Source organism: Gastrolobium bilobum, unplaced genomic scaffold, assembly GCF_033153095.1.
Source record: "Gastrolobium bilobum isolate Gb01-03AN ecotype WA unplaced genomic scaffold, APGP_CSIRO_Gbil_v1 utg7982, whole genome shotgun sequence".
NCBI lineage: Eukaryota > Viridiplantae > Streptophyta > Magnoliopsida > Fabales > Fabaceae > Gastrolobium > Gastrolobium bilobum.
Window position 1 is genome coordinate 232,679 of NW_026897007.1, and position 20,334 is coordinate 253,012.

General features: G+C 34.3%; 2 protein-coding genes across 2 annotated transcripts; both read left to right on the forward strand.

The window, feature by feature from the left end:
• Window positions 1-742: 742 nt before the first annotated feature.
• Window positions 743-2,818, forward strand: LOC133303354 (probable RNA-binding protein ARP1). Its single transcript, XM_061503260.1, has 6 exons — window positions 743-946; window positions 1,110-1,278; window positions 1,384-1,498; window positions 2,126-2,174; window positions 2,300-2,525; window positions 2,793-2,818. Exons 1-6 carry the CDS (start codon window positions 743-745, stop codon window positions 2,816-2,818), a joined length of 789 nt encoding a protein of 262 aa, XP_061359244.1.
• A 4,329-nt stretch (window positions 2,819-7,147) lies between these two features.
• LOC133303336 (ATPase 10, plasma membrane-type) lies at window positions 7,148-20,106 on the forward strand. Its single transcript, XM_061503227.1, has 22 exons — window positions 7,148-7,249; window positions 7,591-7,663; window positions 7,788-7,907; window positions 8,531-8,629; window positions 8,759-8,896; window positions 9,254-9,388; window positions 11,597-11,776; window positions 11,995-12,201; window positions 12,651-12,770; window positions 13,369-13,488; window positions 13,599-13,721; window positions 14,018-14,122; window positions 14,313-14,457; window positions 15,188-15,349; window positions 16,546-16,784; window positions 17,382-17,414; window positions 17,536-17,617; window positions 18,361-18,521; window positions 18,619-18,792; window positions 18,928-19,110; window positions 19,203-19,372; window positions 19,601-20,106. Exons 2-22 carry the CDS (start codon window positions 7,598-7,600, stop codon window positions 19,695-19,697), a joined length of 2,859 nt encoding a protein of 952 aa, XP_061359211.1. The 5' UTR covers window positions 7,148-7,249; window positions 7,591-7,597; the 3' UTR covers window positions 19,698-20,106.
• Window positions 20,107-20,334: the final 228 nt, after the last annotated feature.

Sequence of the window (20,334 nt, forward strand, 5' to 3'; positions counted from 1 at the left end):
AAAATTTTTATAAACGGATCATTATTCATCTTTCAAAAGAGAACATTTTTGATATGTCCAGTATATTTACAACTTCCATTAAAAAATTAACAATTTGATTAATTTTTTTTTTCCTTTTTCGTATATATACACATCACAAAAATATCTTATTTTGATTGACCCGTCACACCGTGCGACAGTGGTACGATGGGAATATCATAAGTTTTTTGCTTATAAAAGGCCTAAACAAGGGGAGTTTTTACAGCTACATGGTCTCCTTTTTTTTATTTACAGCTAGATTATCTCCTACCCTGTAATTGCGATATTAAATGTTTGTGTTTTAAAATTATATGGAGAATTCAGTACTAATATATTTATATTATATATGTATATTCAAAAATCAAAATGAACAGCGAAGGATGAGAGAGAGAAAGGGTATCATGTGTGTTTTTCGTGTTTGATCACGTTGATGACGACTAATGCTTAACCATAGTCTATCTGTCTGCCTGTCTGTCCCGTGTGATTTTATTTTGCTTCTCCAATTATTATTTTAATAATTTCCTTGCATCCATTTACGTTATAAAATTCCCATATGTGTCTCAGAAATCAAAGATAACGTGCAACCAAGTACAACAACAAGTGACTCCTGACCAGGCACCACCCCAGCAGCTACTTAATAAGTTATTAGTGGACTGTGAAAGGGATCCATCTATATTCACAAAAACAAGATCGGAGTGGTAGAGATATTGATCCTCTATCGATCATGACAATGATGAGCGGCAGCAACAACAACAACAACAACGTTGGACAGTTTGGGAACACAACGCTGACCAAAGTGTTCGTGGGAGGGCTAGCCTGGGAGACTCACACAGACACTTTGAGAGAGCATTTTGAAAAGTTCGGTGAGATCCTCGAAGCCGTCATCATTTCCGATAAGCTCACCGGCAGATCCAAAGGCTATGGCTTTGTAAGTCTCTCTCTCTCTCTCTCTCTCTCTATATATATATATATTCATTAATAATCCATTCATTGGTAATCAATATTAATTGGTTTCATCCTCTTCGATAGTGTTGTAATATAATATGATATAATATATATACTTAATTATATATATATATATATATATAAAGGTAACCTTCAAGGAAGCTGAGGCTGCCAAGAAGGCTTGCGAGGACTCAAGTCTCATTATCAACGGGCGCCGAGCCAACTGCAATCTGGCTTCGCTCGGTGCACGCCGTCCAAGATCCTCTTCGGCCACTTCACCACCCACTCCAACTCCTCCACAGCCACAACCACAAGGTAACATAACATGCATATGCTCGAAGTGATTCTAATCAATTTGATCGAATTTATCAATCAACATGATGGAGGAGTCTAACTGTAAAGCGAATTGGTGTACGTCAGGAGGATCAAATGGTGGAGGAATGAGGAACGCCAATCACCTCCAGTGGTACTATCCGGTTGGAACACCTACACCAGCTGCTTCCCCATTTCATCATCAGGCCCTTGCTTTCTACGGGTATTCTTTTTTTAATTATTTTAAATTTGATGTATTGTGTAAAGCCTTTTTTAATATTATTATGATATGTTGATATGTGTTACAATTGTCAAGAACATGTCGTAAAAGTTTAATTCTTTTAATTGTGAATAATATTATTCATCTGCTTAGGCATGTGTTATTTTATATTTACAACATTCTATTATATATAATTTGCTTCATTAAATTTTTTTATGTCCATACAATTCGATTATTCATCTCGTATTGATATGAAGTAGTGTGTAACAGGTTTTTTTTAATTATTTAAGAATACAGAGTTAAATAATAGTATTAATGTACTATAATTATATCTTTTATTATTTTTTCTCTTTTATTTTTAGTACTAATAGGACAGTCAGATATAGTATTTCAGTACTCCGAATCTATTTTGGAAAAAGTGTATATCATTTTAAAGAATGTAAAATTGTGTCATTTTAAGTGAGAGGAAGAGATAGATAAAGGAAGAGAGAGAGTTGACAAAAAAATAAAGATATGAGTCTCACCTCTTTGTAAGAGTGAAAAAATATAAATTGTGTCATTTAAAAAGACAAACACTTTTCACATCTATTTTAATCTCGTAGTTGTTAATTTTGTTCACATTATATTCAGGTACCCACCGACGTACATTGGAACAGACATGAATTACAATTACAATCAGGTAGGCATAATAATCGGGTACAAATACAGTTGCACAATTTTATGCCAAAATTAATTAAATGTAAATATGAGGAAAAGAATTACTTTTTGATGTAAGAAATATGAATTGTTTTTAATTGAAATTAGTGTTTGCAGAAGGTGTGCTACGGAAACGGTGGGGGCTACATGAATGGACAGTTGTCGCATGTGTACCCAAGCCAGGCTATTGTGGGTGCGAATACATTGATGCCAATGTACCCTGTCTACCACTTCCCCAGAACCGAGACAATGGGTGTCCCTGCCCACATCTTCCAGCCAACCATACCAACCCATTTTGCCTCTGTGGCGCCCCCATCCCTCACTGCTAACACAGGTGCGTCATATCATATCCTAACATCTTTTTTCATATGAATATGATATGATTCAGCTCACTTATTCATCCCTCTCCATAACATCTTTTTGTCATAGATCTATACATGATATTATACGGTAATTTAACAATATTAGTAATAGTACTAGGAGAAAATAAATAGTATTATATATATCTACGCATAAATCTACACATGTTAGAAATACGCGTTTGAAGCGCATTGATTGGTCCGTTAATTTTATACATTGTAGTTTTAAACTTATATTACAGAGACAGTTTGTCTGGCTGTGGAATAGGTCCAGTTGGCACGGGTGAATGCTTCAAAAGGATAGTCTGAGGAGCTTCGTTGGCAAGTAATAACTGAAGGTGGTGTGATTGCACGCAGCAACATAATTATCTGATCTGTCGTGCATCTGCTTTCCAATTCTTTATTTTTTTTTCTTTTTCTTTGCATTTTGTTTCGTTTTCAATTGTTAATCTTAGGCGTTTCATTCATGAGATTCTTTCATTCTCTTTCTCTCTCTAACATCTCAGCATGAGCTGTGAACTGTTCGGTACAAGAAAAGAACAACATGTCCATGTGTAATGTTGAATCACCCGTACCTATGGGTTGTCTTGGTCAATTTTAACATTTTAATTTAATTTTATTGCACATTGTCTTGTTATTGAGAAAGTTTAACTTTCAAAATATTACTTCAAAAGTTACATGTTTTTAATAATATTAAAATGAAATCTTTTTTTTTTCAATAATTAAGCATTAATATTAATCTCGGCAAAATCAACCGAGGAGACAAAGTCCTGGTTGGTATTCTTTTTAATTTGATAAATCAGCTTTTGTTATTATTGAAATAAGTAGTTTTCATTTTTATTGAAACTGCTCTCTCAAATTTATGAAATTTACTGTAGCTCCATAAGTTGTACATTGTTAATTTGTTATTGGTAAATTGTATGCGGAATCCGCACCAGGAGTAAATTTAGTATATACTCGATTATTAATTTTAATAATAAGTGACAATCGTGCGTGGTTAAAAATAAAAAAAGCAATAGAGTAAATGCACTACTCTAAGTTATGTATATTATTTTAGAGTTTAGAATAGGGGAGAAATGCTCCATGTAAAGTCCGGAAGACCATCAATCTTATTGAGAATTCAAAGTAAAATTATATATCACCTATAAAGGAGAGAAAACTGAAAATCAAATCTAAAATTACTAAACAAGAAAAAATATTTCCTTGACCTAGGTGGTGCTGTGTCCAAGATCCATAAGAATAATCAACCCTGAAAGAAAATATGGCCCAAAACACTAGCGTATGACTGATCGCCCTCAGCAATGTGCTAAAATTTAGGGAGGTTCATCAACCGATTGAAATTGATTCAAATACGATGATCAAATCGAAAAATCGATAATCGAAAAAAAATCGTAAAATTTAATTGGATTGGATCGATTTTTGATTTGGTTGATAAAAACCGATCCAATAATTCTCCAATATTACCTTCTACGCAGTGTTATTAAACCCGAATTGGGCATTGACCCGGTCAGGATACTGTGTTACTGGGTCACTGGTCGGACCAGTTGACCCGGATATAAATAAATAAACAAATATATATAAATATATATATATAAATATATATATATATAATATATATATATATATATATATATATATATATATATATATATATATATGAACATTTATTGATGGACGGACTGGATCACATCTTGGGTTTGGGAAGGGACGGTGCTGATCGATTCACTTGAGTTAGGAGGAATAGAAAACACAAATCCGATTGATGCTTTTTGATTGGCCAAAAATCTCTACTTTCAATGACTTTTTCTACTCTCCCTTTTTTTTACTCTCTCTCTCTCAAATCTCACAACCAGGAGCGTTGTTTCTGTTTCACTTACTGTTGCTATGGAATTCTAAATCTGGAGTATACCCATTTGGCAACCACTTGATCTATATGGAAAAATCTCATATATTTTTGTTTTGGGGACGAAACCCTTACAAGGGAGGCTTTGTAAGGCAAAACTTACAACTTTTTTGTAAGGTCATGTGATGGTGACTGCCATTACTAAAGACACATTGAGCTCGCCAAGGCAACACTTCTTCTTTTCGTCGATTCCCATCTCCTCTTCACGATCGACGACCCCTCTTCCTAAGGCGGCGAAGCTTTTATTAACTTCTACACGGAGCTTGTCGGTTTCCTTTCAGGGGAAGACCTTTTTGCTTCTTTTTCTTTTTGGTCACCCGGACCCGATAAAAACCCGGCAGGTCAACGGGATCCGAAAAAAAATCGTACGGGTCGTACGGGTCTTTATGGGTTGAATGCATGTCCGGTCCGAATGGTGACCCCAACCGGTCACCTCACCGGGTCACCGGAACCCGGGTCAACCCGGCAGGGTCGGTCCGGGTTTAATAACACTGCTTCTACCTACTTAGGTATTTCCCTAATCATAACTTAAAAATCATATATATAGTACAATTCTAAACCCAAGACCTATTAACCCATCATGTTGAAGAAAATGAGTTGTGCTCGATCTATGTTATGCTTCTTTTTTTGGGTAAGATACATCATATATATTTATTGCATGAGTTATTGTTGTACATCAATTCCTCTATAAGATGAAAATTTTGGTTACTCCTTATCTCAGGCAAACCACCTTGTAAATTTTTTATTGGAGGTACAATATGATAATTCAACTTTTTGTTGTACTATATTGAAAATTATATTATCATTTACTAATATTTCTTTTTTTTTTTATGGAAAATCGTTTACTGACATTTCTAAATTGCACAATAATCATTATACAAATTTTACAAGGTCGATACATACAAAAGATATGTTATTTGCATAAAAATCATCATACAAATTTTAAGTTTTTGAAAAAATTGAAAACCGATCCAATCTAAACCGAATAAAATTAGATTGGATTGGTTTGAATTTTATAAAAAATTCAAAACAAATGAATGATTACATGATCAAACCGAAGGAATTGGATCAAATGATTTTTACTTCCAAAATCAATTTAATCTGAACACCCTTATTAAAATCTAGTGCACTAAAAAAAATTGGCTTCAGATTTCATTTGCTGTGACTTTGTGGACAAGTGCAGGCGTTAAGCATCGTAGATTTTTAGTGAACTGAATGGGCAAAATAATGTAAGCTTGGCCTAGCCCATCTGGTGCCAGCCAGCAATTTCTTTTAACAACATGATCAAATTATCTTAGTGGTTTTTGTGGCATCTTTTCAAGGGAAATCTATTTATTATGTTGCTGCCAATTTTTTTTTTTTCTGATTATAATTATGTATTTTGTAAAGTATATAGTTATAATATTAAAATTATTTTTTTTCTCTCTCTTTAAAAGTTATCACTGATATGGAGAGAGAGAGAAAATAATTTTTATATTATAACTGTATATTTTTTGGAGTATATAATTATAAATTTATTTTTGCAGCAATAGAAAAAAAAATTGACCCCTTTTTTAATCAAGTGTCTTATGTGACTGCGTTTTTTCTTCTCTCTTTCTTTAAGAAAATACTCTTAAATAATCAAAGAATATAATAAAAATTTGATCTTCTTGTTATCTGAATTGTTTATAGGAAAAAATGATAAAAATAAGTAATTACAGCCTACGAACTCTATAGAGAGAGAGAGAGAGAGAGAGAGAGAGAGAGAGATGTGATAGTTTAACAATTTCTTCGTTTCCTCTTCTTTAGTTCCTTTTATGGATTGGCAGATTACACATAAAATTTATTGTTATCTGGATAAGTTGAGAGCAAAACATTTGATTTGATATTTCAATATATGTTTACCCATAACTCATCAAAGTTTTATTGACGGAACCATTTGCCCAATTGCCCTAACAATATTCCATAAAAAGATAATACGAAGTTGAAGCTGAGGTGGATTGTACTTTTATTTAAGGATGCGAATTTCCCTGCGACAGTTTACAAAAATTATTCGAGATTGAGTGAAATGGTACCTTTTTTTTTTTGTTTTTTTGTTGAATAAATGGTACCTATTTAATAAACGAGGATAAGTGAAGGAATTATAATTCTCGCGCGTGAATACTCGCAAACTCGACATAATCCTCAACAGTTATCTTTCCTAAGTTTTGGTCACAAAAATGGTAACTCAATTGGCGGCATGTTGTTGAGTAAGTGAGAGTGAGAACATGTATTCAATTTTTTGTCAGTATCATTTTTAAGAAGGATTTAAAATCTTAATTTCGAATCAATCTCGAATCGAATTAGTCCCGAGACGATGAATCCATTGGAATATCTAAAAAAGAAAAAGTTTTGATCACAAATTAACGAATTTATGTAGATGGCGCCAAGAATTTATCAATACTAGAAATAATAGTTTTTCAAAGCAAGTAAGTTTAATGGGGGAGAACGTTAGGTTGAAGAGGCAAGTTTTGAAAGGTAGTTGAGGCCAACGGTCTTTCTTTCTTAGTTCAGTTTTTTAGTTCTATTTGTCAAAAATTAAAAAATGTTGGAAGGTGGCAGCTCCCAACACTCAAGACTGTAACAAACAGTCATCACCGTCCAGTATAGAACTAACATTGTTCCTTTCTATTAATGTGCTATTGTCTTACTAACTCTATGCTTCTTCTCACTACCACTGTGCCTACTGCTGCTTGTTGTTGGAAAGGGAAGTGAACCTTCTCATCTTCTTAATTTCCAACTTTTCTGGTCATCTGGGTACTTTCACTTTCCCTCCAAGTAAGTATTGAAGGCTAAATAATTCATTTTAGTTCCAGAGATTATCCAATACTTAATGCGATGATTTCTTCAGTCATACTAGATCATGGCATTTGATTTTAGTCTGTGAAATTATTATATGTGTCACTGTTCCGACCAGAATGGGTGGTGTAGGGAACATAACAAATTCATTGTAAACTTTGGGATGATAACAAGTAGTTAAAGAACGATCATCAAATTTATTGGAATATTTTTTTCACATAGTTTAATGGTGTATATATTTTCTCAATGATTTAAATGTTATTTAGACCACTTATTGCAACCGCCCCTTATTAACGCTAAATTAACTGCATCATCTGTAGATATACCATGGCTGAGGAACTGGATAAACCTTTGCTTGATCCTGAGAATTTCAAACGAGAGGGAGTTGATTTGGTAAGCTCTCCAACAAATGCTGCTCCCAGTATTAATAAATAAATAAATAAATAAATAAAATGTTAGTCATTGCATTTTCAATTTTAATCTGTACTGTAGAATAACACACTATTATTTTGGTCAGGAGCGCATACCATTAGAAGAAGTATTTGAACAGTTGAGAACATCACGAAGAGGACTTTCATCTGAAGAAGCTGAAGCTCGACTGCAGATATTTGGCCCAAACAAACTCGAAGAGAGGAAAGTAAGGACCCGCCTTCTTGTAAATATCTGATTTTCATAAGTTCATCACATAGAATTATATGAAGCAAGATAGATTGGCTATATATCCAATAAGATATTAAAGCAGTACCCTGTTCTCTGAGTTACAACAATATTATAAGTTAACCAGTCGAAAGATAGAAGGGGTTGGGATATTTATTGCTATCCATGGACAGTGATTTATCTAGTACTTCTGAGCCAAGGATAATATAACAGATATTCTGTGGTTGATTATGATTTATGACAATAATGCCTTGAGCCCTTTTTGAGAACTTTACTTACCTCAAATGCTCAAAATGCTTAATATATGAAGGGAAAGCTTTGTGATACCAATCCAGTGATAGATAATGTCTCCCCACACATCTCAAATATTAGCTTCCTTGCTTCCCTCATTGACCAAGGGATTACAGTTCACAATTTGTTTATTTCAATTCAAGAAATCTAATAACTTAAGATTTACATAATCAGAAATATGATGCTGTTTTCGTTCTCCGTTGAAATTTGGTTTGAAGTGTTTTTATCTGTTCAGTATTCCATCCATGGCTAGCTTTGTGCCCCTAACTGAAGAAATTCTAAACATAACTTCGTCCTCAAATGTTGATGCAGGAGAATAAATTACTGAAATTTCTTAGCTTTATGTGGAATCCTCTGTCATGGGTTATGGAAGCAGCAGCATTGATGGCGATTGCCCTTGCCAATGGTGGAGTGAGTAAAGAAGATAATCATTGTTCTTCATATATCTTATTTTCTCTTCAATCTTTTCATTATTCAGCATTTACTTTTGATTTTGTTCTTCCATTTCTTGATTCCTTATTTGGAGAGATATCTTTTCAGGGGGAGGGACCTGATTGGCAAGACTTTGTTGGGATTATATGCCTGCTGGTAATAAACTCAACTATTAGTTTTATAGAAGAAAATAATGCTGGTAATGCTGCAGCATCACTAATGGCTCGTTTAGCTCCTAAAACGAAGGTATGCCTCTTTGTTCATGACATCCATCTAAGGAATTCATCACCTATGCCTATGCCTATGCCATTCAGAGTGATCAAATCTCCTTAAAGATTTGAAATTGTTTCAGTAGTATATTACTAGATTGCTTGTTAATTATTATGCTACAATACCTTGTGTTTTTTGTTTTGTTTTTCCTCCTTAAATGAATATTAAAATAAAGTTTCCCTCAATTCTAAACCATTTAAAAGCTTGAGACTTCAGAGTTCTTGGGTAATATAAGAACTATATTTAAGTGTATATTAATTCTTTCTGAACTTGTTAAAGATTCCTTGCATATACCGTTAATGAGTTGAAGTTGTGTCATATATAATTGTGCAGGTTCTCAGAGATGGGCAGTGGCAAGAGCAAGATGCAGCAATATTAGTACCTGGAGATATAATCAGCATAAAGCTGGGAGATATCATTCCTGCTGATGCTCGCCTGCTCGAAGGGGACCCTCTAAAAATTGATCAGGCAAGTCTTCGTTAAATTAGGGCAAATTACTATGCACAATTGTGCATCCCGATTTTTTAGGGTAGGAATCCTGATTCATTGTATGCAGCCTTAAGTAATTGTATTTTTGCAAAGAACTTGTTTGGGGTTACAAGCAACAATCTTACTAACCATTCTCTATTAAAAAATTACAAAATTATTTTCACTTTGAACCAATTTACAAATCTATTGTATCAAGTCATGTCCTGGTAGGCACAACAAATCGCGCCCCACAGGCACAACAAGTCGCACCTCACACAGGTGTGACTCATCGCGCCCCATCAGGGCGCGACTTTACACCATTCACATGCTGACATTGTCACAAGAATTGATATTTTGACCATTTCGAAATGTCGTAACTTTTGACTCAGGTGTCCGAATCAAGTGATTTTATTCTGCATAATTCTTTGAGATCTATGCAATGACATCTCACTGAAGGGGATTCAGACAAAAAAAATTCCAATTTTTTTTTGAATTTAAGATATTTTACCATAAAACTTCAAAATACCATAACGTTTGACTCGGATATGCGAATCAGGTACTTTTTTTTATTACACATAACTTTTCGAGAGCTGCGCATGGCAAATTCGAGAAGGGGGATTTGGTCAAATAAATTTTCCAAAAAATGGGACCACATTATATTATATTATCATTTTTTCAAGAAGTTTTCTTAAAAAACTACATATTTCAGACACCCGAGTAATGATCCATGTAAGTGATTACATGAGCTCAATCTTCCCACCTAATTTTTTTGATTATATGGAATTAAAAAAAAGAGCACCTGATTTGGACACCCGAGTTAAAAGTTATGGCCTTCCGAATTTTTTTGATAAAATATCTTAAATTGTTTTGTCCGAATTCCCTTCAATGAGATGTCATTGCGTAGTCTCGAAAAGTTATGTGGAATCAAAAAAAAAAAAATCACCTGATTCCGACACCCTAGTCAAAAGTTACAGCTTTCGAAGTTTTATGGTCAAAATATTGACTTCCGTGCCATGTGTCAGCATGTGAATGATGCAAAGTCGCGCCTGGATGGGACGCGACCGGTCGTGCCTGAAGGGGCATAACTTTGCATAGATTGTGCTTGTGTGAGACACGTTCTTGCACTTGAGTCGCACCTACCTAAGGCACGACTGACTGCTGTAAATCGTAAATTGGTTTGAAACTATTATATTTTTATAATTTTTTATTTAAATAATAATATATTAATTTTTTTTTGCCAGTAATCTTATATCCCAATTAGTGAGAGGCAGGGGGTGAAGGTAATCTTATCCTTGTATATTTTGTAAAAAAACTATTTTTCGAATTCAAGTCTATGACTTTTTGATTACAAATGAGCATCTCTGTCATTACCTTGGGCTCTTGCTATGTAAACTTTGTTAACCGGAAAAAAAAAAAAAAAAAAAAAAAACACCTTGTAATACCGTGCGACAATTTATTTTCTCTTTAATGGTTTCATTATTTATATTTGGGAAACTTAAAAAAAAAAATCATAAGCAATATTATTAAAATCGAGTTTTTATGTAAAAAGGGAAGGGGCGATAGAAATGATATGAAATGTAAAATTTCTATTACTTAAAATTAAGATACAACTATATATATATATATATATATATATATAAATCATATAAGTCACAATTCAAAATTTAATGAATAACTTCATATTTAAAAGAAATAAGTCATGTAACTAAAAAAACATAAGTCTAAAAACATAAAAAGAGAAAATTGAGTTTAAAAAGAATGAAAAATAGCGTTTTTAAAAAAAAAAAATTAATTTTAAGTAAAAATGCAAAACCTTACGTTTCTACCGTATTTATGTTTTTACGTGACGTTTCTACCCATTTATACTTGTATTTTAACATGTTTTTACACTATATTTCTATTGTGTCTCCGTTTTTAGATTAGTTTTTGACAATGTTCATAAGTTTTTTCTAGAATCACTTACTTTCTCCTCAAAATTTTAAATTATTTATATTTTTATTTAAATTTTTTTATCATTTATTTCCCTAAGTGATAAAAAAATTTAAATTAAGAATATAAATGATTCAAAATTCGAAGGAGACGGAAAGCGGGTTTTTTTTTTTTTTTTTTTTTTATAAGTTTTTTTTTATATTTTCATGAAATAAACTGTTCATAATTGATCAATCATGAAACGGAGTTCATATGATGTGTTGGTTTTGTTTTGTACAGTCTTCCCTTACAGGAGAATCTCTACCTGTGACAAAGAAAACTGGTGACGAGGTATTCTCAGGTTCAACATGTAAGCTTGGAGAGATTGAAGCTATAGTGATAGCAACAGGAGTTCACTCCTTTTTTGGAAAGGCAGCACACTTAGTTGACAGTACCATAGTTGTTGGACATTTTCAGAAGGTAAACAAACGTCTTTTAATATGTTTTTTTTTTTTTGTAACAATAATATGTTTGGTTTTATTAATTAGAAATATAAGCATGCCAACAAGTTTGAATGATTACATAAAAGGGTAGTTAGTATCTTTAATTAAGGATAATTGCTTAAAGCACTTATTGTATACGGAAACCCACTAGAATTTCAAACCGTGATCTCAGTGTTATTGCTTACGTTTCTGCAGGTGCTTACCGCAATTGGTAACTTCTGCATTTGCTCTATAGCAATAGGGATGATTCTTGAAATAATTATAATGTTCCCAGTGGAGCATCGATCATACAGGGATGGAATCAATAACCTTCTTGTTCTCCTAATTGGAGGAATACCCATAGCCATGCCAACAGTACTATCTGTAACACTTGCAATTGGCTCTCACCGTCTTTCTCAGCAGGTACCTTTCACCATACAATATATTAGAATTAGGCTAAGTTCACTCCCCTAATACTTTTGTTTGGCACTTGGATTCAAACAGAATGGGATGAAGTTAAAGCATTGCGTGTATATTTTTAAAATTTAAGTAAAAATAAAAGGTATAAATTAAAACAAGTTATAATAAATATATGTGTAATTAATTCAAAAGAATTCGTATTTAAAATTTAAAAAAAGTTTTAAAAATGACACATAATATTTCTCAGGAAAGAGTAGACTGAAAGATTAAGTTACTCTCCACAAAATAGACTATAATTTATTATGTAGGGATCAATTCTCCTCTCATGATTCGAATACGGGAAATAACATCTTTATAAACATAGTTACCACTTTTAAAGTTTCCAGCATTCTAGTAGATCTTTGTGCTGCTGACTATCCTTTTTCTCTATTTTGACTTACTTCATTTCCAAGGGAGCTATCACAAAAAGAATGACAGCTATTGAAGAAATGGCAGGCATGGATGTCCTATGCAGTGACAAGACTGGAACTCTTACCCTGAATCGCCTGACTGTTGATCAAAACCTTATAGAGGTAGGTATTTAAATACAACATATAACAAGAGTATATTATCCACATTGTCAAGAAAAACACTGTATTTCATATGATTTATGAGCATTTAATGTCAAAATGGAATCCATAAATAATTGGCTGAAAAGATAGGACTCAACGAGTTCGTAATGAGGACAGCTGCATAGCAGTCCGCATGAGTCGTTTAAAATAAATAAATTAGTAACTTGATCATCATCACATAACTATTGAACCATTTTATAGCATTTCAAGCATTTCTGTGGTGGTTAGTGGTTACCATACAAAAATCTCTATCTTAATTACCATTTGGCATTGCTCACTTGAACACACTATTTGGCCACACTTCGACATATTATGGAGAACAAGAAATTCTTCCCCGCCCTCAATAATCTATTCAAAAAGCAATGTCTTTTCATGTAGATTAAAAATAAAAAGAGAATTGAAGGCATATGAACACTTTTATACTTTTATAAGTCTATCAATGTTCAACTGATAATTTGTCATTTCTTGTGTCCTATTAGTTGTGAATTCTTCCCAGAGGATAGTCGGGAGGTATTGTCCTTACTTTGAGTTTCACCTGTCTAATTTACATGTTGAACAGGTATTTGACAGAAATATGGACAAAGATATGGTTGTTCTACTAGCAGCCAGGGCAGCTAGACTGGAAAACCAGGATGCCATTGATGCTGCCATAGTTAATATGTTAGCTGATCCAAAGGAGGTACAATTTAGAGATACCCGTGTTACTTTAATACTGAAGTTTTCTGACTCTCCTTTATGATATAGAAGCACTCTAATAAAAGAAAAACAATTTCTCCTTTTTCTCTGCAGGCACGTGCAAACATCACTGAAGTTCATTTTCTACCATTCAATCCTGTAGATAAACGTACAGCAATAACATACATTGATTCTGATGGCAAATATTATAGGGCCAGCAAAGGAGCTCCGGAACAGGTATGGAAATTCATGAAAGATGCTAAATGTCTAGCATTTTGTTTTTGCCCAATGTTTCCTCGTTTTATTTCAAATCTAATGCAAAGTTTTTCTCAAAGGACCCTGACCTGTAGCAAAAGAGTGAAAAATTCTTTGCAGTCAAGAAAAGAAACATCTATGTTAATGGATTTTAAAGTTGCAATCTTCTTTTATATAATATAACAATTTTTAATCATGGTGTAGGACGTTTGAGGTGTCCTTTATTTTTGTATCAGAACTTCACGCTGTTGTTTACACTTTTGTTTCCTGAATACCAGATTCTAAACATGTGCCAAGAGAAAGATGAGATTGCCAGAAAAGTGCACGCAATCATAGACAAATTTGCTGAAAGGGGATTGCGATCTCTTGCAGTTGCTTATCAGGTATAGCAGCCTGTTATCCTTCTCTGTCTCTTCCTTTCCTGCTAAAAGGAGCAGTTAATGGAGAAAAAATATGTCAATTTATTGCTAACTGATAAAAAAATTCAAAACTAGAAGACATGATCATGACTTGAGCAAATTTAGAATCTCCATTATTAATTTGTCTTACATAGGTAAGTTATAACTCTTTCAGGAAGTTCCTGAAAAATCCAAGGATAGCCCTGGAGGTCCTTGGACTTTTTGTGGTTTGTTGCCTTTGTTTGATCCGCCAAGACATGATAGTGCTGAGACCATCCGAAGAGCACTTAACCTTGGAGTCTGTGTTAAGATGATTACAGGTATATATGAAATTCCAATGATAGAAAATAAGACTGTAGTTTGGTAGTTTGTTCCTTATTATGCATAAAATGTTTTATTTCTGGACTGAAAGAATGTTTTAATTTTTTTCCTTGTTTCATTTCTTAGTGAATAGCTGTCTATATGCAAATAAAATTGATATTAGGACTAGTTAGGGTGACCCTTTTGTACTTCTCTTAAGGTTTGGATGAAGTGTTTTATTTACAGCCTAAAAGTTAATGTTTTATAGTTTTTCTTTAGATTAATTTCAGGTCCATTAGCTATCTACGTGCAAGAAAATTTGGAATTAGGACTTGTTAAGTTGATCCTCTTTTCATTCTCTTAAGGGGTCATCTGAAAATACATAGACAAACATGGGCATCAATCATGTTCTAGGATCTGTGGCACTGTTTATATAAGTGGAAAAAGCAGAGTAATGACACGGTACATAGAGTTACTATATGACTTTAAGAGAGTCCCATATGTGTTTCACCTGATATAATAAGTCATGTCATGTTTCAATTTAACTAATAAATTTTCTCTCTTCTGGAACCTTTTCTACAACACGCCCAATATAGCACTATGTCATTTAATTAAATATGCTTGTCTCAAATTTAAATATCTTCCAATAAAAGTGGTTAAATCTGTCATCAAATTTTGTTTGAATGCTCATTTGAAATGTTGAAGTCTTGATGATGGAGGTCAGATGAGCCACTTTACATGTCAATGCAGGGGACCAGTTGGCAATTGCAAAGGAGACAGGCCGAAGACTTGGTATGGGGACAAACATGTACCCTTCTTCATCTTTGTTGGGACGTGAAAAAGATGAGAATGAAGCTCTCCCAGTAGACGAGCTCATTGAAAAGGCAGACGGCTTTGCTGGTGTTTTTCCTGGTATATATGAATTTGATATTTAAGAAAATGAGTTCTTTCTCTCAGATTCATACATTTCGCTCTCTTCTTTCCTTACACTTCCTTTCTGTCAGAATAATAAAGAACTACAGACAACATGACAGTATCTCAGCAAATAAGTAAAGAGAACCATACAAGTTACAACATTGGGGTAATAGATGGTCAACATTATGTCTTGTCGGTACAAAATCTTATGCAATTGACCAATGTTTATCCAACCTTACAGCTTCCAAAAACTATACACCAGATTGTCGGGCAGCAGCCAAGAGGAGCCCAATTTGGGGAGACTACCATCCACACATCAAATGGGCCTAAGCGACAAACACACAAGGGGGTCCGACACCACATTTCAACCCAAAACCTCAAGGCATTGGGTTTATGTGTCTTTTCACTTATATGTACCATGCTTAGCCCATTCCTTCCCAGCAGGGGACTTTTTATCACTCATATTTGAATTCTTCACATTCTCTCCCTCAAGTGTAAGTCTTACAATTGTCAACTCTCCCTCAAACGGAAGCTTCTTCAAGAGTCTTTTGGTCCACAATATGGGTTTGCGCAGCCTACAAACCTGAATACCAACCATCATCTCCAAATACTCGGTACACCCAGGCCAATCAACTATTGGCTCTGATACCAGAGTTGGGCAGCGACCAGGGGGAGCCCAATTAGGGGAGACTACCATCCACACATCAAATAAGCCTAAGTGACAAATCCACAACACGGGGTCTGCCACCATATCTCAACCCAAAACCTTAAGGCATTGGGTATATGGGTCGTTTCACTTAAATATACTGTAAAAAACCATTAATGTAGCTTCACCCAACAACTTAAGCTTTTTGGTTGAATTGGCTCTTTACATATACTATGCTTAGCCCATTCCTTTCCAATGTGGGACTTTTTATCACTCACACTTGAATTTCCAACACAAATAATATGGATAATTTGTTGATCGAATATAAGTTATGTAAAGTAACCCATAGTCTGCACTATTCATATTTTCCATCAAAATAAGAAGTGATCTATGTTTGAAAAGAATTCCCAGTTTGGAGTGCTTAACACCAGTTATGTTGTCCAGTTCAAAACTTTTGGACGAATTTCTTGTGTATGTGGTTATCTATCATTTTCGATGCTCTTCACCAAATCCATTTACTGATTATTTTATCAATGCATACTTTCAGAACATAAATATGAGATAGTAAAAATTTTACAAGAAAAGGAGCATGTTGTTGGAATGACTGGAGATGGAGTAAATGATGCTCCAGCATTGAAGAAAGCCGATATTGGAATAGCTGTGTCAGATGCTACAGATGCCGCAAGAGGTGCTGCTGATCTGGTCTTAACGGAGCCCGGTTTAAGTGTGATTATTAGTGCTGTGTTAACTAGCCGAGCTATATTCCAAAGAATGAAAAATTATACAGTTGAGTGTGCAATCTTCCTTTTAACCTCTATATTATCATAGAAGAACTTCACCTTTCTGCTTTTATATATTATATTACTCAATATGAAAGTAACTTCTAGAACGTAGTCATAGTGTCAAACCGAAAAGCAGTGTAAAGAACCTTGGGATACACCACCCCAAAAGCTAGCTCAAAGGGTGGGAGTGCCAAGGCCTTATAAACTCCACATTAGTTGCTCTTCAACCAATGTGGGACTATATATCTCAACACGCCCCCTCACGCAAGAGCCCTCTTGGCTTGAAGCGTGGATTATGCAACAGGCCCAATCTTTGGTTTACCTTTTGTGCTTCCACTTTAAAGTGAGGGGCGGTGAGAATCGAACCTCAAGCTCTGATACCATGTAAAGAACCTTGGGATACACCACCCCAAAAGCTAGCTCAAAGGGTGGGAGTGCCAAGGCCTTATAAACTCCACATTAGTTGCTCTTCAACCAATGTGGGACTATATATCTCAACAAGCAGCATCGGTTGTAAGTGAAATAACCAGTAATAACTCAAATAATGTCTTTCGTGATTTCATATTTATTTGATGTAATTTGATAGCTCTCTTAAATGCAGATATATGCAGTTTCCATCACCATAAGGATAGTGGTAAGTTTCTATCTCCTATTTCAATGTCATTTTTTAGAGCTTTCGTTTTTCCTTATCTTGGACTTGTATTTAAAGTGCCTTTGGACTACAATATAACTTGTCAAACTAAACCCTCTTGCAGCTTGGTTTTGCGCTCCTAGCATTGATTTGGGAGTATGATTTTCCGCCTTTCATGGTCCTGATCATTGCAATATTGAATGATGGTAATACGTCATAGATAAATTTTTCCATTCCAGGAATATGAACTTGAACAATAAAACTAGCTTCTGTTTTCCTTTTCTTCTGAAAGTACATACTTAAATGATCGATGAAAACTATAGTCACCGATTTTGGGTGACTATTTGAGAATATAAAAGTGAATATTATATTCATTATAAAGTTATGAGGAAAATCAAAACACTATATTTTCCCCTTGGTTTTAGAGCATCCCCTCTGTATTGTTTGTTCCTTCACAGAGCAAATTTTGCAAAGATATACAATTCTAGCTTCAGAGTGGATATAAAATGTATTTCAAAAAAAGAGTGGATATAAAATCTTAGATAATACACCCCAAGAGGGTTGACCTAGTGATTAAGAAGGTGTATTCTGTATCTTAACTACTTAATCTCAGTTTGCACGAATACTAACATGGGGATTCGCTTATGGTATAGCCAAAAACAGAAAATTCCTAGTGATCATAAACGATTATCCATATTTCAATATTTTGTTTATCTATACTTTTCTTCATTTGAGTAAATAGCAGAAGTTTTTAACAGAAACAGTTTTGCTTTGTTCCCTATACAACTAAAGAATAACAAAACTCTTTGCAGACTGGGATATAACAAATCATAGACATAACAGTAATTAGGCAATTTGGACAAATAAGTGATATACTGATATGTAAGGTTTGTACTTATAACTGTTTTTTTTTTTTTTTTGTGAATTACTTATAACTGTTTTTAATTAGGTACTATCATGACCATATCAAAAGACAGAGTAAAGCCATCCCCGACACCTGACAGTTGGAAGCTGCCTGAGATATTTGCAACAGGAGTAGTCATTGGCACTTATCTTGCTTTGGTTACAGTCCTGTTCTACTGGGCAATAGTCGAGACAACTTTCTTCGAGGTACAAAACTTTATGTTTCTCTTTTTTTTTCAAGCCTCCAATGAAAATTTGATTTCGTTCAATAAACATCTTTAAGCTAAATAATGTGTTGCTGCAGACTCACTTCCATGTAAGCTCCTTATCCAGCGACAGTGAGAAAGTTTCATCTGCTATATATCTGCAAGTTAGCATCATTAGCCAGGCTCTAATTTTTGTTACTCGTAGTCGTGGTTGGTCATTTCTAGAGAGACCTGGAATTCTACTGATGTGCGCCTTTGTAATAGCTCAACTGGTAAGGTTGCTCAAATAGATGCAGAAGCAGTAGCTTTAAGCCTTTAACAAGTTCATTGCATAAATCTGATAGGGAAATCCAGAAAAATTTTGTTGCTTTTGAATAACGGGTTGTTTTTATGCATCAATTGGTCAGGTGGCCACCTTAATTGCTGTTTATGCAAGCATCAGTTTTGCTAAAATTACAGGAATTGGATGGGGATGGGCTGGTATTATATGGTTATACAGTTTAATCTTCTATGTACCCTTGGACATCATTAAGTTCACAGTGCGCTATGCTTTGAGTGGAGAAGCCTGGAATCTCCTGTTTGACAGAAAGGTGCTTCCATTTTGGCCTTTTTAGTTTTGTCCCATTAAGATATGCCTTTGCTTATTGTCTACTGATGAAATGTAACTTGTGTGTTTTAACAGACTGCTTTTACATCTAAGAAAGACTATGGGAAGGAAGATAGGACTGCAAAATGGGTTCTTTCCCAGAGGAGTCTGCAAGGACTCAATCTGATGGACACAGACTTGGAGGTCAGTGGAAGGAGGCCTTCTTTGATAGCCGAACAGGCCAGGCGACGTGCTGAAATAGCCAGGTACTTTTTAGTTTTAATTTCTGCTCATTACTTATTTTCTTCTTAACAGTCTCTCTTTCAGGATCTCTATAATTTGGCTCACATTTATTGCTTCTGGAAGGCCTTCTCCATAACACCCTTGATCCCCCCACTTAAACAATGCTGTGTTATTCATTCATATTAAACTTAGGCATTGGTATGGAAAGCATTTTTCTAATTTAAATTTTCAAAATGCATGAAACTTTGCAGGCTGGGGGAGATACACACTCTCAGAGGACATGTAGAGTCTGTTGTTAGGCTTAAAAATTTAGACCTGAATCTAATCCAATCAGCTCATACAGTCTAATGCCACTGCATAAACCTAATATAGACCAATTTCAGCGAACCCAGTAATTGGTCATTATGTCATGCCAATAGAAAGTGATCTCACGACACAGAGCTGTTAAATAAGTTTTTAGACCATTGGTAGTAGTGGACTTTTTACTGTTAACTGGGCACTGAACGCTACTATGGACGGGATTCCTTCTCATGCTTTTGCTCTTTCTTTGCACAACATTTTTTATTTTGAATTTTTTGTAAGAGGATTACCATTTGAGATTTAGAATCAGAAATTCTTGTTGTTGAGAGTCTTGCGTTACGGACTAATAAAGCACCCCTGAAAGCGTGCTATATTTTTTCTTCGGGAAATATGTATTTAAGTGCCCAGGAAGACTGCTGAATCGTCACCTGTGCATGTAAAAATTGATACTTCAATAATGTCGCTTGAAATAACACGTCACAAACATGATAATTCAAAACTTCATACTAGCTTCACATACCTTTATCATCGGTTATATTTTAATTGTAGTTTAGATGTTGATTGTTGACCATGGAAATATTTCCTAATAGCTATTATTTATTTTTGTTAGCACGAATATACATGTTTGTACTCAGTATGAGGAAAAAGGGCAGTTCATCTACCACGATTGCTTTAAACAAAATCT

Coding starts and splice junctions, on each gene's coding strand:
- LOC133303354 (XM_061503260.1), top strand. CDS start 743: ATGACAATGATGAGCGGCAGCAACAACAACAACAACAACGTTGGACAG. Junction 1,499..2,125: donor CAGGCCCTTGCTTTCTACGG/GTATTCTTTTTT, acceptor CATTATATTCAG/GTACCCACCGACGTACATTG. Junction 2,175..2,299: donor TGAATTACAATTACAATCAG/GTAGGCATAATA, acceptor AATTGAAATTAG/TGTTTGCAGAAGGTGTGCTA.
- LOC133303336 (XM_061503227.1), top strand. CDS start 7,598: ATGGCTGAGGAACTGGATAAACCTTTGCTTGATCCTGAGAATTTCAAA. Junction 11,777..11,994: donor TTGTTGGACATTTTCAGAAG/GTAAACAAACGT, acceptor ACGTTTCTGCAG/GTGCTTACCGCAATTGGTAA. Junction 19,373..19,600: donor CGACGTGCTGAAATAGCCAG/GTACTTTTTAGT, acceptor GAAACTTTGCAG/GCTGGGGGAGATACACACTC.